This window comes from Leuresthes tenuis, unplaced genomic scaffold, assembly GCF_036924035.1.
Source record: "Leuresthes tenuis unplaced genomic scaffold, fLeuTen1.0.hap1 SCAF_12, whole genome shotgun sequence".
Lineage (NCBI taxonomy): Eukaryota > Metazoa > Chordata > Actinopteri > Atheriniformes > Atherinopsidae > Leuresthes > Leuresthes tenuis.
In genome coordinates, this window is record NW_027325366.1 from 30,620,692 (window position 1) to 30,641,405 (window position 20,714).

The following is a 20,714-nucleotide window of genomic DNA, read 5'->3' on the forward strand; positions in this document are numbered from 1 at the left end:
CATCACTTCACCGACAGCATGGAAAATAACTGTTCCCAAAACAGCACTGGAGACATTCCTACAATTGGGGAAAAAAGGGAATTTAAAAGACCCTCTTATTCAAAAGCCCCAGTAACAAAGATGGCAAAAGTCTGCCAAATAATAGAAAATATTCAGCTTTTTTTTTTTGTTTTTTAGTTTTTTTTTACGTATTTTCATATAAAACAATTATCTTTTTAAAAAGTTTATAGGATACAATTTGTATCAACAAAGAGAGGTGTTATCTGGTTACTAGAAATAATTTCAACCAGGCCAGAGTTTTAGGTTCAGCTCCTCGTGCAGTAAAACAACCCCGCTGCTGGAGATCGTCATAAAAACTGGATTAATGTTATTATTTCATTCAACAAGTCCAGCTCAAAGTCTGTTACGTCAAGTGAACAAAACTTGAAAATAATTTAAAAGGGATAGCACATAATAAATTTAAATTTGAAGTCATTTCATTGAGTTATAGCCGAAGTGCGAGATCTTTACAATACATTCAAGCTCTTGCCAAACGAGTTAACGCGGTGTTCTTATAACTCTGTATTTCACTGAATATCGCAGATTTTCTGGAAACATTCCAATGCTGGCAGCCTCATATTTTCTTCATATATATATATATGTTTCCAGGGAAACCGAAACGGCTTAGTTAAAACGCAGAAATAACCAACATATTAGGTAATAATTAAATTGGCAGATAATTTGGAGATAAAAAACAGTATTGTAAGCTTATTGCCATTGCTGCTCAACAACACTGAAATTCAAGTTTTTAAAGATCAGGAATGAATTAAAACACTTAACCACATATACGCTTTCACTTCTTCTGACTTTTTTCTTTACCAAACCACTGGTTTTTACTTCAGTCGGTGAGATAATCACCCCTGAGAAAAGTCTGTGGAGCTAAAAACTATCATGTTCCCACCGACGTGCTAATGGCTGTTTAATGAATCACCTGCGAAGGTTTTAATTTGAAGAAGTTTTGCCAACCTGCACTTGCACCTGCATGTTTAATCGATGGGTAAAAGCCCAGGTGTTAGGCAGCACCTCGTCTCGGGTGTCTTACACCCTTATACCTTGTCTTACACTCCAGTGATGACACCACAAGCATTCACACACATTAAGTAATAAATTAACACGTATTTAAATTAAAAAAGAACCAACCAATATTCAAACTAAACATTTTGGCCTGTCAACTTGGTATGATTTAGATCATTTCGGTTGCCTAAAAATGGAAAGCAGTTTGAGTCTATGAACCGTGGCGTCAGCACACACGGTTATCCTAGCAGAGGAAACAACTTTTATTCAGTGGTGAACGCCAGTTGGGGTTTTCAAGTGGAGTTTTTGCTGTCTTCTTTTGTTGGTGCCGTTCAAGTTTCACTTCCCTGCAGGGGAAATCCACAAAATCTCACAACTGTTCTGCCACCTGTTAGCACACGCTTCAACAATTGATCCATTTGTCTCCATTTGTTCAGCCAATTTAAGCGTCAAATAGAATTGGAAAAGTGTTTGTAATGTTTAGAAAAGTTTATATGCTTTATGTGCCCCATGTTGACGTCAGTGACTGCCAGATTAAGATATTTTCCTCCGATGGACAGCACAGGCTTGAGATGGACTCACTGATTTACCCTGATATGATTGCCCCATTTAAAAAAATAAAATAAAGAAAAAAAAAAGAAAAGGAGAAAACACAAAGTAATAAAAAGTGCCAACAGACGAATAACTTAAAATGTAACAAATAAATAAATTTAGAATGAACAACACTGTCACCATTAAAACCCTTAAAAGCCAAGTCTGCCACGATGTGACTCGCAGCCAAAAGCAAATTCAACCCCAACATTTCCTCAACTTAAGTGCTGAAAAAGAGGCATATTTACAGAAAACAATATGGCAATTTGGGACTTCCCTTTACAAAAATACCGTTAACTGGTGAGATGACTTCCCTGCAGTGAAAATAAGCAATCCACTAAAAATCCAAGTTTCCTCAGATCTCGTGCCTTTGTTTTGTGGATGTCCAACCGGACTTTAATCATTAGGGTGAAGATGAAAATTGAACTTCATCTTCTGTTTGCGTTCATGAAACATGCTGCAATTTCTCCATCAAAATGGCAGCTGCAAGCTCCTGAGCATCCATCACATGAGGGTTCTTGGTCATCACCTTCCTGACCAGATCTGGAGGGAAGATGCCACACAAGTTAACAAAGACCCTCTCCCTGAGGTCTTGGTATCGACCCAGGGAAGAAGGCTCCAAGTGCTGGGGCGCTGGGGGCAGGTGGCCCTTGTGGGTACTGATGGATGGAAGAGACTGCTGTGGGAGTGGCGGAAGATTTGATGCTGAAAGGCCAAAGGGTGATGAATGGGCTTGTTGGCCCCAAGGAGAGTGCCAAGACTTCCCATGGAGTGATGGAAAGCTGTTATAGGAAAAAGAATCATAGCAGGGCTTAGTGGATGGCTGATAATTAGGGTCCCAGCTTGTCTGACACTGGTTTAGCTCAGAGTAGTTTCTTCTAGAATAAAGTGGTGATCCTTCATACACTCTAGAGTCCTGGAGCCCACCTTCCTGCCATAGGGAGGCCATCAAATTGCAGCCGAGGGGGGAGTTTTGAGGCTGAGAATGAGCAGTGGATGTTGGCAGTGGACGAGGTGGTAATTCCCCGGGAATACTGCTGAGCAATGGATGCTGTTGCTGGGGTGGAATGTAGGCTGAAGTGGTCTTGAAGGGATGTGGAGATGTCTGAGAGCTAACAGTAGGCAGAGGGTCATCCATGGCGAACCCATGTGGTCTCCACAAGCCTTGAAGAGCATAATTGTGATGTGGAGAGTGCTGGTTGAGTCCAGGAGAAAGATGGCTTGCGACGTGGGCGTATTGTCCAGCGTAGTGATGATGGTGGTGGCGGTGGTGATGGTGGCACTTAGGGCTATCATCTAACATAGGGTTGGGGGAGAAAAAATCTGAGCCAACACTTCCATCACTGCTACAGTCTGATGGCAGAGAACCTGCTCTCAGGTCAGCTGGTAAGTGATATTCTGAGGATGGTGGCACCACTAGACTCAGGCCTGAATAGGCTTTAACCAGAGAGCCGTAGACCACCTCTGGGGACTTGCATCTGTGGTAAGATTCAGCCTGGCTTGATCCAGAAGCTCCAGCAAACCTGGAGACGCCTCCACTGCTTCTCCCAGCGTACTCCCATCGGTCCAGATGTCCTATTGAAGGGGGCCCCCCTGGAGCGGGAGGCCCTACATTAACACTGCTGCAGTTGCTGCTGCTGCTGCTGCTGCTGCTTCCTCTGCGTCCTTCTGCTTTAGAATGGACCTGGAGTCTGTCCTCTGTGAGGTCAGGGGCAGAGTTCTGAGGGCTCTGACTTGGCCATTTATAGCTCCGTCTTGGTTCGGCTTCGGTCGTTTCTTCTAACTGACCAGTGCTTTGGCTCTTTACCATCAGGGCATTTTCCAGCAGGCCTCTGGAGGCAGTGGATGAGTTTTTGGCACTGGCACGGAGCTCATCAGCCACTGAACGCTGGGGCTGGCTGCCCCTTTCTGGATGGTAAAACTTGCACTTGTGGCCATATGTGCACTTCTTTGCTATTTAAAGAAAAAAGGTAAAAAATTCTGATTAATCTGCTGTTTTACACCTTCACTAATTAGCAGTATTTTTAGCATATTTACTTAGTTTAACTACTTTGAGCCTTTGGAAAGCAGATACTAAAACACAATTCTTCACATCAGTTATTCCTTATTAGGTATGGATGATTTTCAAAATATAACAGCCCCTCTGCTATCATGAAAAGTTAATTATGTTCGTATATTACCATAAGGACACGGCTGCTTTCTGTGGTCGGGAAAAACGGGTCTCTTCCTCAGGAAATTCTCCAGACTTGGTCCATGACGTCCCAGTGGGTCATCTGGTGGCATGAATCTGAGAACACAATCAATAAAATATGATCCAAATTCAAGTTTTCTCAAAAAATAATTACATCTGAAAGTTTTTATTTTATTTTGCACCATATAAACGAGTCGATAATGCTGATATTCACAGTTAAGTCTGCATCGATATCTTCCCTACAGAGGTGCTTTTAGACCAGAATAACCCTTTATACCAGAGATAATGCAGATTGATGCAGCTCTTTAATTTAATTTTACACATATTTACATCCAGAAACATTCCTGCTTCTTAAATCATACACAAAACCACCCAAAATAAGGAGAAGGTAGCATTCTCTTTAGCCTGTGCAAGGGTGGCTTAATCAGTAGAGCAAAAGCAACGAGAAGTGATAAAGATCAATAGAACAGCATTGAAGTGATCAATCCTGTAAGTCTGTCGGAAGTGGTCAAAAAGTTCCCTTGCAAATTGTGTCGTGCAGATAAACATAGATAGCGATAAAGTGCTGGCTCACTTTTAGCACATCATAGACATTTTCTTTACTGTTTAGGCACATATTAAATGTTTTTAAAGACAGAAGTTGAAGTCTAAATGACAAATGCATAGCAGCAAAGCTGTTTTCATGAGTTTTCTGTGGGTTTTCTTCCATTATTGTTTCATTTTTACAGTATATAACCCTAGTTTATTGCTTTGGATGTGAATAAAAACAGAATGCCGTCATTTCCAAATCTGAAAAACCAGTGTTTTATTCACAGTAGAAACACATTTTAATATTTCATTTATTAGCTCATTTTGAATATGCTGGCAGCCACAAAAGTTGGGACAGGTCCACCTTTACCGCTGTGTAACAGTCTGGAAACATCTGGAAACTGTGGAGACCAGTTTCTGGACCTTTGGGGAATTTTGTCCTATTAATGTCTGATATAAGATTTTAGTTGCTCAGCGGTTCTGGGTATTTTGCGCTGTACAATGGGCCAGATGTTTTCGGTTGGAGAAAGGTGCCAGTCGAGCACCTGGACCCTTGCAGATGCAGTATTTCTGTTTAGCATGATTTCTGGCAGTGTTCCTGAGCTCATCCAGTGATTTCCAGGGCAGAATCATGTCTGTTTTTAATGCTGTGCCGCCTGAAGACCCGAAGGTCACAGACACCCGGATGTTTCCAGATTCTCTGAATCTTTTCTAAAGTGTTGATATTTTACCGTAGATGATGAAGTATGTAAGTGTGTGCAATCTAGAGAGATTGCTGAGCTTCTGCTCACCTTTACTTCTGAAGGACTCTGCCTCTCTAAGGTGCTCTTTTTATTCCGAGCCGTGTTACTGACTTGTTGCTGATGTGCTCAGTTGAAACGTGTTCCTCCAGCTGTTTTGCCTTGAAATAGTCAAATATAGCAATGTTTTCTGTGTTCTATTGTTTAAAATTGGTTTAAAAGATTTGCAAATCACTGAATTCTGTTTCCATTTACGTTCTCCAGGGTTTTTTGGGGAATCTTTGCACTCTCCAATAGTTAGTTCTCGTTTAGCGTGAGTTGCTTACTTGTCATTCACAAAGGAGTACATCAGCAGGCGTTCATCAATAAACTTCTTCCACTCCGGCTTCTCATTGGCCAGGTCCCGATAGTTGTCGTTTGAAACAATTATGCCGTCTGACTCGTAGGCCAGCTTCACGATGAATCTGTCGTCATAGCAAACCACACGGCGTCCCTGCACACGTCGAGATGGCGTGAACACCAGGATTTTCTCTTTCTCCAGCCGCCGCAGGATCTCTTGGTCTGAACAAGCAGAGGGGGTCGCATTTAAAGACAGAAAACAGTCTGCGAGGGAGCTGACAAACGTTCCGTTCTGTGTGTTTGACCTAAAATCATCAGTTAAAACTGCTGGAGCTGCTACCTGTGATAAGAGCATCGGGCCGCGACTGCTCCTTTCTCCACGCCGGGACAAAAACAGTGATGTCACGGTGACCTCGCTCCAAAAACCAATCAACAGCCAGCTGGATGCCTTGGCAGGAAAACACCTCCTTATTCCCATGACTGCATGAGCAGAAAGAAATGTTTGGGGAACATTAGGAAGTGAAGAAGAAGTACGACACAATGCCATTTTGTTCGTGTCATCATCTGGTTGATGTAATCTGATTATAGCCTCTAGTTTCTAAATAAATGATTGTATTGCAGCATTATTTTTAAAAGCCTGCTGATTGTAGACAGCAAAACGATGCTCTACACACAGCCTGATGGGTACAGTAGTACTTTTAGCTGAGACGTTGGGTTTTTCTTCCTCCTCTGCAGGTTTCACTTTGTGTGTCTCTTCACTTCTCGTCGATTTAAACCTTTCCAACGTTTGTGCTTTACTGAACTATTTACTCTCTGGCTTTTGAAACCACAACACATGTCATGATTAGCAGAGGTGGTGCGCAGCACACGCTTGTAGCTTGAACAACACGGCTCATTAAAGTGTACCACATTAAAGAAGACTGAGCCGATAAAAAGTGCAAAAACCACAAACTGAAAGAGACCAGAAAGCCATGTGTGGTACAGTTCCAACATGTAGCAGGTAACAGCGTTTCACTGTAAGATGTCAGTGGCAGAGACACCAGTTCCACCTTTATTTTGCAGTGCATACATTGTAATTCTATTCTAATAGTGCATTACTAACTAGTAGATTGTTTAAAAGTAAGTCATAGGAGGAGAACTGTAAGTTTTATGCGATTTCACAGCATTTACTAACATCTTCCCATTTATTTCAACACATTCTCAACTCGACATAACGCCTGGCCGAGAGCCCTTTGCTTCAGTTCTTAATGCACAGAAGCTTTGGGGGTTTCCAGTGTGTTCAAAGCAGACGCAGCAGGCTGGCTCCTGACCCCTTTACAAAGGGAAATAATTGTGAAAAATGCTTGAAAGGTAATTTTCTAGTTTACACACCAGCAAAAGCAGAGCGGCCCGTTGCTGGTTTCCTGATGAGGTCCTCATTAAATGAGCAACCTGCTGCACTGTCATTCAGCCGTTGTGTGAGTCATCATTTGAGTCATGATAAGGTGGCCAACTAGTTTATTTTTATATGTGGGATGTGAATTTAAGTTTAACGTTCATGTATCGTGGCATATAATTAGATTGTTTTGTAACTCCACCATAAATTTACCACAATTTATAACATTGTACACTGTTTTAAACCAGTAAAAGCTTAATTTGGCTCTGTATTTTAGCTGCTAACAACACCCAGATAATCAGCTGTTGTTTACTATACACAAAGAAGACATGCATCAGTCGTGATAGTAAATCTTTCTCTTTTTATGCTATACATGCATATAACACAGAGTACACTGTCCAAACATGTCTTCCTCACCTCATGGCGACATTGCTTCCATCAACAACGACAGGCCGAAGGTTGTCTTTGTCTTCCAGGGAGGGGGTCGGGAACAGGAGCCGACAGGAGTCCAGAGAGGAGTTGGAGGAGGAGAAGGTGGAAGAACAGGCCAAAGAGGATGACAGAGAAGGGGAAGGAGACTGGGAGACAGCACCTACTTCCTGATCCATCTCTGTCTTGGTTCCCAGTTTGACCAGCTCTCCCAGGATGTCATTGATAAGTGCATCTGGGCCCAGTTTCCTCAAGACCAGCAGCACCAGCTCCTCAGGGTAGCCTAGCTTGAGGGCAAAGTCAACCTTGGTGCGGCAGTCTGTGATGGGGTCAGAAGGAGGTAAGGTTTCTAGCTGCTGGGGGTCTCCAGGGGAGAGGTTTGATGCCAGGTCCAGCCTGACTGTCTGACAGCTTGAGGAGGACTCTGCCTGGTGAAGGCGAGGCTGATCTCGGTGTAGACTTTTAGAGCCAGAGCCAAACCCACTCTGGAGGCGTTCATCTTCACTGTCAGAGATGGCACTCTCCTCAGAAAAGTTACTGCAACTGCTACTGCTGCTATAGCTCGAATGAGTACTAAGACTAGTTCTGCTTCCACTGCTCTCACTCGAGGCACCGCCTCTAACCTGTAAGACTCCAGAACCCGTCACAATGCCTGGGCTACCCTGCCGCTCAGCACCATCCACGTGGAGGTAGTCCAGATCCAGCCCCAGGCTGAGGATGTGGCCTGTTCCATCCTCCAGATGGTCCTTAAGGCCCATGAAGCCTTCTCATACATCCAGCTGCACGTCCTCCGTGACCTCCCAGGTACCTGATTGACCCCACCACTTCTGCTAATATCTAACTGCTCACTCACTGGTCCTGGAAGAGAAGCTTGAAGGAAACACAAGAAGAAAATGGTTCAGTTTCAGGCGACCGTGCTCATTAAAACAAATTTACATGCAAACAGAATAAGAGTAAATCTGCTGTTGAGAAATCTCACTTTGCTGAGTTCACTCTGCTTCTTTCAGCCATCTACAACAAGCCCTCAAAACAAACAACTGCTGCTTGAGTAAATAAAGCAGAACCGACCCTGTGGCACCATCGCTTTCCTTTACCTGGGATGTGTTGAAACAAAGTCTGCCGGATACAACCACCTAATTTGCCTGCAGAGATCTCGGTAACTACACATTTCTCACTGATAACTAAATGCAAAACTTAAGGGGAAGGTCACACTTTGTGGAATTTCATTTAAATAAAAGTGTGTAACCTCCTCCACCTGCGGTTCCAGGTCAGCTGATTTGCATTTTAGCAGCACAGTTGTAAAACAAACCGCAGTTAGACTGATAAAAGCAGACACACGAGCCAAGAACGAGTGTAATCTTTGTACTGCATGATCATTTCTGGGATGCAGACACGCTGGATTAGCAACTGAGTCCTGCCAAGAAATGTAAAGTTTACACACGGATTGTTCACTTTAATCACATTCTTTTAAGATATAAGAATATGGATTTTTTTTAATGATCTGAACTGAATTCCTTTATTGTCATTGCATGTGCAGGACAAGGAGAGACAAACCTCCCTCAATGTCATGTAGAGCATAAATAATCTAAAAAAGTTAAGCTATTTAAATGGAAACATGTAAAAAAACAGTAAAAAGTTTGTTTTTTTCTTCGATAAATGGCACAATTTTGCATTTTCTAATAGACATGCATGTTTAATTACAATTTCATGAGAATAACACAATATCATTGCCTTCTGCAAAGGGAAAGATTAATTGTAAGCTGCAAAAAACAACAGAAATTCAAGTGAAATCTTTGCAAACTCCCTGTGCTCGCATTCGTTTCTCAACCTAACAATCAAGATGAGAAAGTCTGTTACCCACATTAAGAACTAATGTCGTCACAGTATTTGCAAAATGACTAATTTGTCTGATCGCAGAGTAATAACTCCATCTTTTCACTTGCACTATAAATTGGCTGATATCATACACACAGAAAGCCTCATAAAAATACCATAAATTAAATGTATTTAATCAAAAAGCAACGCGCAGGCAACTGTATTGCATGACATGTTGAGCAGGACGGCACTTGAGCCTCATTTAAATCTCTTGCAGAAATATATTTTGAAGCTGCTGTAAGTTGCATGAATCTTCTACCAGAGGTGTGGCGTGACAACTTCTAACGCTGATCTGATCCAGATGTCACTCAAGGCCTTTTTTGTTCAGACTTGGTGCATGAATGCAGTCACAGCCTGCTCTTATTTCTACAGAATTACACACTAAAGTCTGGGGAAAATAAGTCTTCAGGCAAATCCCAGTGAGTTGTTGCTGAGTTATGAACATTTTGTCTTGTGTCAACCTTTGAGTTGATGCTTTGCAAAAAACTGAAGGATTTAACCGGCTTTATATTTATATTCGGAGCCACAAAGTTAAGATTGTCGCTTTGCAACTAAATTTTGCAGTCTGTCAAAAATGTGACGCAAGATCCTTGAGATAAAGCATGCGGCGGTACAATATAACACAATGTGAGGCGCTCAGTACTATCACACACATCCCAAAGTCATTCATGCATCCAGGTTCCAATTATGGAAATATGTTTGATTATTTCTTTTTAGTTGATCCACTAAATTTAGTCGGTTTGTGCATGAATAAGATTTATTTTCATGGTTATGGTTTAATCCCTCTGGTTGGGACAAACTGAAGGGGGAAATTATTGTACGTTATGATTCTGTGCTTCCTCCTTTGGTTTTACATCTCAACGGCTGCTGCTATCTTCCGTTAGGTGAGGTATTTTCCACCTCTTAAACCTTAAAGGGATTGTTTTAAATATAAGACCTTTATGTTTTATAGAAAAATCACTGAAGTTCAACTTCCAAGCACAGCAAAATGCTTCTATCTGACCTGGGTAAAATGATCCAGGAACCTAAAGAGTGCATGACACATTGCAAAATGATGCTATAAATCACAATGAGCTGATTTGCCTAACATACTATTTACTGAGCCAGGAGGCTTTCCAGTAAAATACACCTATAATGGATCTTCTGTCTCCTCCAATTATAGCCTGCTGGCTCTGGGGTTTAAGGGGGGATGTTGAAACAAAGAGGGGTCTGTTGTGATGGTAAACTGCCTGATGTCTTTTCCAGTATATCGAGGGCACACATATGCATGCATTAAACGCACACATTAAATAAGGACACTTTAGGCTCCTGAAATAGTTCTCTATCCTCGGATTTGGGTCAGATTTGCTGGTTTGATGCATAGAAATCCTCCTTTGCAGCATCGGACCTTTTGTTTATTGTGCTTCAGATTAGCAAAAATATGCACAATGGCCAGTGTCGTTCATTTAGTCTCGTCTTACTTTACAAAATATTAATAATCTTTGCACACAAAAGAACTGACGGTTAAAAACTAGTCATACAATAACTGCGCTCGAGCCAGAACCTGTAATGTCTGGTATGATGTGGACAGGGCAGCCGTGGGCCTGTTTCAGTTACTTTTGTCATCAGTTCAGGCCACAAACAATTAGCATCAGTCTGTTTGTAGGGCTGTTTATCAGTGGAAATACCCCTCCTTATAGGGTACTTCCACACCATCAAACGGCTCCAGGCTTTGTGAGAAATTTGTCTGCGTGTCACAGCTTCGATGCAAGTTCTTTAGATTTTACAGACTGATGTTGGGGTGTCAAAACGGAAGGTTTCGGATTGTCTGCGCTGGACAAAGGGGCCGCTTTGATGACAGCAACTGAGCAGAGGTAACAAAAGGCCAGAATTTAGGCAAAAACTACATGCTGCACAGCATGCAGGAGACTATAACTTTGCTTTGGGATGTTTTCCAAAACACCAAACATCCTTAGAGAGGGTTAATAAAACTAAAAATCAGGAGACTTTCCTCCTCCTTTAAGCAACCTTAGGCCCGTTTGTTTGTGCAGGGAATGTGGTTCCTGAGGCTGTTATCTGTTATCGTTTCTGGGAAATTCATCCTTTTTATCTTTGTTTTTTTGGCCCCTCCCGGATCGAGCTAGAGTTCAGCCAGTTGGCGACATCTATGAAGCCTACACGAAGACCCAAAGCAACGCAGACCTCACACATACCTCTGAGCAAATATAAACGCACAAATGATTGCATTTGAACAGTGCATGAGCTCTTGTGGTCACGACAGCAACGGCGAGGTCAAAATGGCGCAGCCTAACGTGACGCTGGCTTAGAAGTAAGAATGTATTTTGGTCCTAACTGTAATCTTTTCCTTACACGAACTAAGCGGTGTTGATTTACAACCTTCAACTTCATGTAGTGAAGCACTTTGAGTGGTCAGTTAGACTAGAAAAGCGCTATACAAGTACAAGTCCATTTACCATCCATTTAACCCTAACCGAGAAGGAATAAAGACACGAAGCGGAACTGAAGAACTATGTATAAACAGGACGGTGGCGTTGTTAGAAGGAATATATCAAAGCACTGACAACCTCAGCTGAGTAGTGTTAATGTGAAATAAAAGGGTTTTAGTGAAGAGTTGTGGTGTCTTTTCAGCATAAAGTGCGGTCACATTTCAGTCTTGTAATGGCGCCATCTTTGAGATGACTTTGTGGCTATTAAATTAACCCACTTATTATGATGATGCAGACATATTCAAGATGATCTCAAATTATTGTGATTATACTATAAATTGCTGGTTACAGCAGGCCTTTTTGGGGCCTGAGAAAGACGTTCGCTCCGATGTGGAAATTGTTATATCAGTCATTTTTGTGGAAGTAACAAATTTCCTTTAAAGTTGCTTAGTTTTAAGTTGTGCAATTCCTTCTGTCACCTATAGGGGGTGTCAGTTTAGAGGAGCACCCAAAGGGTCGTATTTTAGAGTACGGATGCCAACCTTCTGGTTTACTGGACTAAATAAATTAGTTCCCTTCCTGCCTTTTCTTCAAAATACCTTTTATTTCAAATGAGGAAAGGCAAAAAGGAAAAATAGCTTCAAAGGTGTAAAGTGTGACCTCAGAACATCACTAGGTGTCACACTAGAGCAGCAAACTCTAAACTGAGCCCAAACTAAAACCAAACGAAGTTTGGAGGGAAAAAGCAGAACATTATTCTTTCTGATGAAACCTGAGTGAATGAGCATCCAGAACAAAGAAGATGGGAAGATTATGAGCAGGAAATATGAGACGGACAGAGGAATAGAGGTGTAGACGTCCAGCTGTGTGTTTGCTATCAAAGCTTCTTAAGACAATAAGTTCTGACAAATATGTCATTTTAATGACAATTCATGTCCACAGTCCTCTACAAACTGATCAAAAGACTGCATGCATGTGCATATGTGGTTATGTTTTAGCCCCGGTTCTAATGAGGAATCTCTCCGATTGCAAGCTAAAGCACCGGAAAGCAGGGGCCTCCTAATGTCCCGACCCCCGACGTCTAATCTGCCGCGCTGCTGTTTGTCATCTTGAATGCCACAAGAGAGCTGGAATAATTTAGTCCACCTAGAACAAAGGGAGTACAAAAGGAAGGAGCGAGAGTGAGTTTGTGTGTATTGAGGGGGTGGGGTGAAGAAGTGTGTCTGGCTTGCCGTCCTCCAACAATGCAGCTGCCACCCAATCTGTCCCCCTGTGACGGGAGTATTGTTCTCTCGGGCCAGAGCAGCATGCACAGACGAAGCATGGGGGCCTTTAAACCCGTTCACCCCCAAAACACACACGCCTGGTAATGCAGCGAACACACCAGCATCAGTCGCAGATGGAATCTTTGAAGAGTCAGCAGAAATTACAGTGACACAGCGCATCTTAACAAACACTCGGAGGCAGCCGAGAAATGCCGTCTTCAAAAGCTCTGAGCAGAGCAACACCCTCGGACACGCTTACATAGTTCAGGAAAAGTGCTTTAAAAGCTTTTTTTTTTAGACCTTTGGAGAAAACTAGAAGTTATTACACTGTGTGAATATTTAAATGATCCAAATATGACCCGAAACCTTTCAACTGGCTCTTAACCTCGAGCTGTCTTCACTACAGGAGGAGCTCAACAATAGTAGCATATTTAGAGTTTCATATGCACCTAATAATGAATATTTAATGATTACTGAAGCTGGAGAACGTTACAGAATGTGCAAAGAATTCAACCTTTTTTTGGAGAAGACCACAAAATCAACCACAGTCTTTAAAAAAGGAGAGACTTGATGATTTTTATTCTATTTGGACTTTAGAAAGAATAAAAAAGCCCCTCAGATGACTGTTACGGAGTCTTTTACAGACATAAGGCTTTAACAAGCTTCCTTTCTCTGTTTATACTCTGCTCACCACATCTAAACTGCTCATAAGCTTCTATAATATTGAGTTACGTTCTTTTTAACCTTTTCTGTGACAATGATTTAATTTCTTTTCAAAGTTAATACAGTAGTCTGGTGTGAGATGCAGTTTTTGTCCCTTTTTATAATTTCTTCTGCACTCATTTGCAGCTGATTTGTGATTTGAAATCCTGGATCAAAGAGAAGTTCAGGTGCAATCTGCTGGTTTCCTAAGCAACGCAAACTATTAAAAAAATCTGGATTGACTGTATCATCATGATTGTATTACGATGAATTGGGCTGTAAACTTTAATGCTTCCACTTTAAAGCCTCTAACGTGATATTATTGGTAAAGAACAGCTTGTTTTAGCACATACTTTAAGAGTGTGTGTGTTGCACTCGAGTTTGGCCGTGAGTCCGTCCACAGTGAGCAGATGCTGCAGCCTCCACCTCAGTGACCCACCCTCCCGCGCTGCCTCCGGCTGCGTGTTTCTCTGTACGTGTCATGATCCAGGGTTAGCCCCCTTGGGGGTGCGTGGAAGGATGAGCTCCCTTGAGGTCAGACCCTGACTTGTCCCTCAGGACGGGCCGCCACACGGCTGCCATTTGCTGGCTGGGCCCGACGGTGAGCCAGTCTGCCACGCCAGCGACTGGCTGGGAGGGGGACAAAGAGGGTGCAGAGAATGGGTGTAGGGGGGGTGGGGTATACAGGGGCAGAGGAGGGGGGCAACAGATGCCTGCTGAAGCCACAGGGGACCTCCATGAAAGCATCCTCCTCCTCTACCCTCCCCTACGTCTCTCCTGCAACTGGTGGTGCCCAGATTCATCCTCAGTGATACATATCACCACTGCCTGTCTGTTCTGTGGCCTTTGAGCTTGAGAGGGGGGGGGGTAGTAGTCACTTTTGGAAACTGAGTTGCTCCAAGATGCTAACTAAAACCAAGATCAAGATCAGAGAGGTTGTTACCTTGAGATATGAATCAGTTAACTATCATTTGCCATATTCTAATAATTTTCTACAACTGCTTTGGATACATTGAACCGGAGTGAAATTGTACTGTTCCTCAGATTGTGAGGGGAACTCCAAGGAATCCCCCTAAGAAGCCCCAGTTAATAACCCCCCAAAGCTTTTCTGTATATTTTGTTTTCACTTGTGAACACACTAAATATAGATAATGTCTAGACAAAAAAATTCCCAAAGGCCACAATAGAGTTCACGCTCAGTATATGAAATACATGGGTTTTCAAGAAACTCAGCTACTTCAGTCATATAAATAATAAAGAAATTACAACAAGAAGAAATAGACAAGACAAATCACAGCAATCAACTATTTTTAAACTAGACATAGAAAATATTCCTTTAGTAATGTGACATGGTAAAGGAACGCTGACCCAAGTTAAATGCTGAAGAAAAGAAGAGAAAACTCACTCACCACACAGGTCCAACAGAAACAGCCGCGCAGAGGAAAGGCAACAGCTCCTACAAACTCTCCCCTGAAACGTAACCTTCGGTCATTTCATTAACAAAGCTCAAAGTTAGAAAAACTTTCCCTGTAACGTTGGTGGTAAATTAAACCCGGCGAGCCCCGGTTTGGTAAGATTCCTTCTTAAAGGAAGAAAAAAGGGAAATTTTAGTATCCACTGAAGAGAAAGTAAACCCGTCCAAATGGGGCTGCACAAAATAAGAGTCCTGTTTGAGTTTAGCAGCAATCCTAAGAGGTCAAACCAAGCAGCGTGACGTGTCCCGAAGCTGCGGGTTTATCAGTGTGACTGACAACAGATGGAGCGTAACTTCTATCCCCTCCTCACACCGACGGTGCCCTCTCTGACCAATACGAAGGCAGAAATCTGACAACAAACACACACGTCTCACTTTCCTGTCCTCACCAAAGCTTCTTCTGTACGCACTTTAATCACTCCCCTCTCCACCAATGAAAAAAGAAGGCTCATTAAAATATGCAGAAATAGCCCCGCCCCCTGCACCCTCCCCACATAAACCTCACAAACACATACACGCAAACACACATCAGGAGGCCATCCGCCAGCCCGAGCTGTGAATGGACGAGAGGGGTGTGAGTTGACAATAGAGGGGAGGGGGACACAAAGGAGGGTCCTCAGCGGGCAGCTGCACAGATACACCACGCTTAGGGCTATTACACACTCACACACACACACAAATACAGATACATGAGGAGAAGTGAGTGGAAACCCAGGACTGAGCTCTGTGGTGCACCTGGCCCACTGGAGACGGCTGCTGCCTTCAACCCCTTTGTGTCATGGGTGGGGGGACCGGCCTGACTCAGACAATGAGACGAATTATGTTAAAGGTAGTGGTGTGTGCTCCCAAAATGCGTTTCGGGATGTGTGTGTGTGTCTGGTGGAAAAACTAGCAGGTGGGGAAGGAAGCTGTGAAATGAGAAAGTGTTGAAACTAACCAGGCAAAAAGGGGAAAGAGAACAGGCGGAAAAAAGCAAGAGCGGGCCTTTATTGTTTGGACAGAGCTTTGACACAAAATGCTGGAACGCTTTCAAAGGCCCGGGCTTCTGAGGAGGGGTATTAGTTTTAGAATCAAAGGAGGTCACAAACAAATAATGACTACGCTTATCAAGCTGGACTTAAAACAGTTCCACTTAGCAGGATATTTCACCCTCAGAGAGGAGGAGTTTGTAAGTTTTTCCCCAAACTGGTGATTTACCCCTTCAGAATAGCACAGAATACGGGTGAATAGACTTCAAATCAACCTGTGAACCAGCCAAAAAACATAAAACCTTGTCAAACTGTGAGTCAATTCAGCCAGAGAAAGGCTCGTAATCTAACGTTTCAGATCAGGAGATTAGAATTTCCTTCCACTAAAAGCTGATGTCGACATTAAACGTGCTCAGAAAAAACCAAACCAGATGTTTCATCAGTTTAATCACATTTCGGGGGATCTTTTAACACTCAAATGGTTATTTTTTCCTTAGTGCAGTTTATTGCACGGTATACTACAGTAGCCCAGAAGGGACACACATTGGCTCGAGAGCAGGCCTTTCGGGATGTTTTCTGCCATCATAGTTTCTTCCCTGCTACATGTCACTGTATTCTGCCTATTTGCATCACAAGTTTCCATCATTACGAGGTATTTTACTTCATGCAGAGAGAAAAAGGCGGGAAATTATGTGATATCTTGGTTCCATTTAATTCTTACCTAACCAGTCATCATTCCTTTGCCTCAAACCGGCCGATTTGATGAAGAATTAACATAAAACAAAATTTAAATACAGATAAAACAGAAATCTTTATCCATAATTGTGAAGATAACATGTTCTTGTCCTACACCTTCAGTTTATATGCAACAGTTAAGTCCCAACCACAGCCCACGTTTGGAATATAATGTATAATGTAAATTCTGATTTGCTCTTTGCCTCAGTTTTTAGTCGTTGTTTGGTTAGATCTAGAAGTTGAGACGTTTTTGGTTGGGCTTTGGTGTTAAAAGATAATTGATTAAGAACAATCTTTGCACATATTTAAAGTCAGCAGCCACTGGCCAATAGAGGGTTCTGCCCTCCCAACAGAAAGCATCATTCATGAGAATTTTAAAGAAATCTTTGTGTTTAAAATATTGATATACCAAGTAGCATGTGTAAAACATATAAAACTGCTGTGCAAAATCAGTTTTTCCTGCATATCCACTATCTGTATGCCTCAGGTTCAGCTCTGGGGCGGATAACTCGCCCCGAGGAGGCGGGGTTTTGTAGCAGATTAGCCAATAGCATAATCATATCGTCAAACGTATGATACAAACTTATCCAATCAGCGCTGTCAAAATAATTCCACGAAGGGCGACAATTTTATCGCCCCAAGCCTAAACTAAACTAAGGCAGTTAGATTCTCAACAGGCGCCATATGACAGCAAGCAAAATGACAAGTCCTCTCCTTCAAGACCCATTTGAGAGCAGAACTTTGATGGAGAAGCTTCGGTTAAAAGAGTCGGGCCCGGATCAACCCGACCTCGCTATCAAACAGCCGGCAAGCGAGGGGAAAGCGGCGTGTGAGAGGCTTCCTTCCTAACTGGGACGCCAGAAAGGCTTGGCTAGCTGGATGCAGCCATGCTAACGCTTTATTTAAGATAAAATACTGTTATTATAATTAAACAGAATTTTCCTTTGTGGGTTTCTAAATGAAGATGTTCTGGTATTGGTCAGTGTTATAGTGTTATTTCAGGGTGGAATAAAGTAATGGTTGAATATATAACCTTTTAAGTACTTTTTTGTAATTATTTCTATCATATTCAAATTAAAACTACTTATTTGCTCATTTTAAAGCGTTTGACAATCACTGGATGTGGCACAGCTCCACCTAAAACAGCCGCCACTGTTTAAAGTGATCACACAAATGGGCTTTCTGGCTCCTCTGGCGTTGTCTCTCACTTCCTGTAAAGTACGCACAAACCTGTGGTGACCTGGTGTAGTTTTTGGTTGTGGTTTTGCTCGGACTTTTTCTTTTTGTTATTGACTGCCATCTCGATAGATTTTTATCACTTTTACTTTTGGTCTTACTCTTTAGTGTGTAATTGAGTTTGAGTTCATGTGCTCAGTTTAAGTTAGAGTTATTTTGCCTTTAGCTCTAATCTGTTCCTGTGTTTATGGTATCTAGGGTTAGGGTTTCCTCGGTTACCTTCATCTTGTCTCTTCATCACCCTGTTACCACCTGTTGCTCATAATCTCTCACCTGCACCTACTTATCTAATCTCCCCTCCAGGTATATATACGCTCCTTGGTTTCTTTCTTCGTTGCTTCATCCATTATAAGTCAGCTATAGATTTCTAACACTCTTTGACCAATAAACTATTTCAGTTTATGCTGCATTCTACACATTGGACATTTAAGATAAGCTTAATTTAATCAAGTTGCTTCTTATCATCCACTCTGAACAAAAATGTGAACTCTGTCCTGCTGCTGCTTTAGTTGAAATGACATTTATTGCTTTGAAGGAGTAAGTTGTGCACCAGAGTCTGTAGTTCTCTGGAGAAACACATCTACATTCTCGATGATAAGGCCACCAATGATGCCTCGTCCTAATTCAACAGGTGCAGTGGGGCCTCCGTTCTCTCCTCCAGAACGTGGAGAGAGATGTGTCATGTTTCCATTTTGAGACAGTCATCACATTACCGACAGGAAGCTGACCCCACAAAGTCTGACTGAAAGCTCCAGTGTGGGAAGTGCCACACAGAGGGCTGAGACTTAAGAAATGTGACATCTTGCAAAACGTCTCACACCGCCTACACAATAGAAGAAAATCCACTGAACTTCGCAGGATTTCCCTTGATTCTGCCCTTCCCGCTCTTTTTTTTCCCTTTTTCGATCTGATATTTCTAAAATTTGTTAAATTGTAAACAGTCTTTAGTAAATGTTATGCATGTAAGGGATTATCAGGTGTTCAGGTTAGAGTCTGTTGACTCCTTTAAGACTTTAAATGGCATGAGGCAGAAATGCACTCATCCAGCTGCAGCACATCCAGAACGCTGCTGCTCGAGTCCTGACTAGAACCAGGAAGTACGACCACATCAGTCCAGAGCTCAGGTCTCTGCACCAGCTTCCTGTGGCTCAGAGAATAGACTTTAAAACAGTTTGTGTACAAATCTCTTCACGTTAGAGCCATATGAACCAAGTGGGACTCCTCAGGGAGGGGTCTGCTGCTGGTGCCCAGAGTCGGGACCAAACAAGTTAAGCTGAAACTTTATTGTCATGTAGAGATCCAGACTTAACCCATCCAGGTTGGCACCTGTTGAACACACACATGCACAGAGGTGGGCAGCCATTCACAGCGCCCCGGGAGCAGATGTTGGGGAGTTACGATGCCTTGCTCAAGGGCAACAAGGTGAGGCTGCATTTCAGTTTTATGCTCCTAAAATCTGGAACAGTCCTCCAGGAGATGTGAGACAGGCCTCAACTCTGTTCAAATCCAGGCTGAAAACAGCTCTTTTTAGCATAAGACAACTGAAAGTGTTTAATCTCTACTCTTCACTTTTAATTGAATTAATTAATTATTATTTTTATGCTTAATGGAATGATTTTATTTGCCTTCTTGGGAATTTATGTAGCTGTAAAGCCTCATGTCTTTATAATCTCTGTGTAATATCACAGACCTTTTATTATCTACAGTGGCACTGTAATATCAGCCTTATAGTGCATCTATCTATTTCTATATCCATGTTTCTTCTCCTTATGTTTCCCCAAAGCTCCTCAGATAGATTTTTCTATCTTCTACCTCATTGACCTGTTTATTTGCTTCTTAATCTTCTGCTTTGCAATGAAAACAGAAGGAATTTGAGTCTTTATGTGGTCTGCCAACCTGGAAAGCAGCCAGGCCTCTCCCACCTGCAAAGCCCAAGCTATGCAAATTTGTGTGTCTTGCATGGTTCCTATTTTAGTCTTTGATATTTATCAAGTTAAATGTTCACATAGCATTTTCACAGTAGGTATCACTGATTTTATCATGCAAATCTAAACCACAGGAAGAGTCGAAACATGTTCTTGATTCCCAAACACAGCTGCAACACAATAGATGGTTAAAACTACAACTGAAGTCTGTCTTAATAAGGCAATAAGGAGGCATTGAATAAAGGGATATATCTGTCGGTTTGTGAAAGTTAAAACCAACTTTTTCCCACATACCCAGTAGCAACCACTGGTGTGTATGCTTGTAAAATCCTCCTTTAACAAGCCAGTGCTCGCCAGTCAGCAGCGAACGTGCCTTATCCCTGAGTTGATTTAGCTTCTTGAGATGTACATTTACACCGTTTAACCAATTTGGTCCATATTCAAGTTGGTTTGAGCTTAATGCACAACCTTCAGGTAGGCAACACAACATTTTGCTGTGCTGTAATATCCATTAGCTGTGCCTTTTACAAAGTCCCTTTGAATAAAGCAGTTGCGACAGTTAGCTGCCATAATGATGTAAAGTTGCACAAATCAATAAATTTTTTTATTTAAAGTGAAAGTAAAGTAACTTAGAGTAACTTACAGTTATCCTAGACAATAGTTGCTTAAAACATGTTGAAAGACTTTATTTACTTTATTTCACTTAATAAGTTTTCTCCTCAGGATTTTAAGGGCAGGTCTAAAGTCACGTTTCGTTATAAATGTAAAAAGAACATTATAAATCGACGCATTAGCCTTGGAATAGCAATTAGATAGCAAACTGTTTTGCCTTCATTACTGAAATGCATCGTCCCTCGATGCC

At 42.1% G+C, this 20,714-nt stretch overlaps 1 protein-coding gene across 1 annotated transcript; it reads right to left on the bottom strand.

Annotated features, from left to right (window-relative positions):
• Positions 1 to 1,772: 1,772 nt before the first annotated feature.
• On the bottom strand, positions 1,773 to 8,086 carry LOC140319711 (probable ribonuclease ZC3H12C). The gene is made up of 5 exons (XM_072397467.1): positions 7,235 to 8,086; positions 5,783 to 5,922; positions 5,430 to 5,664; positions 3,825 to 3,931; positions 1,773 to 3,597 (listed from the first exon to the last, which is right to left on the bottom strand). Exons 1-5 carry the CDS (start codon positions 8,002 to 8,004, stop codon positions 2,090 to 2,092), a joined length of 2,760 nt encoding a protein of 919 aa, XP_072253568.1. The 5' UTR covers positions 8,005 to 8,086; the 3' UTR covers positions 1,773 to 2,089.
• Between the last annotated feature and the right edge of the window lie 12,628 nt (positions 8,087 to 20,714).

Excerpts from the sequence above, each read along its gene's own strand:
- LOC140319711 (XM_072397467.1), bottom strand. The coding sequence starts at position 8,004 with ATGGGCCTTAAGGACCATCTGGAGGATGGAACAGGCCACATCCTCAGC. Across the intron at positions 3,932-5,429 it reads TACTCCTTTGTGAATGACAA|ATTCATGCCACCAGATGACC; the intron begins GTAAGCAACTCA and ends TTGTGTTCTCAG. Across the intron at positions 3,598-3,824 it reads AAAGCAGCCGTGTCCTTATG|CAAAGAAGTGCACATATGGC; the intron begins GTAATATACGAA and ends TTCTTTAAATAG.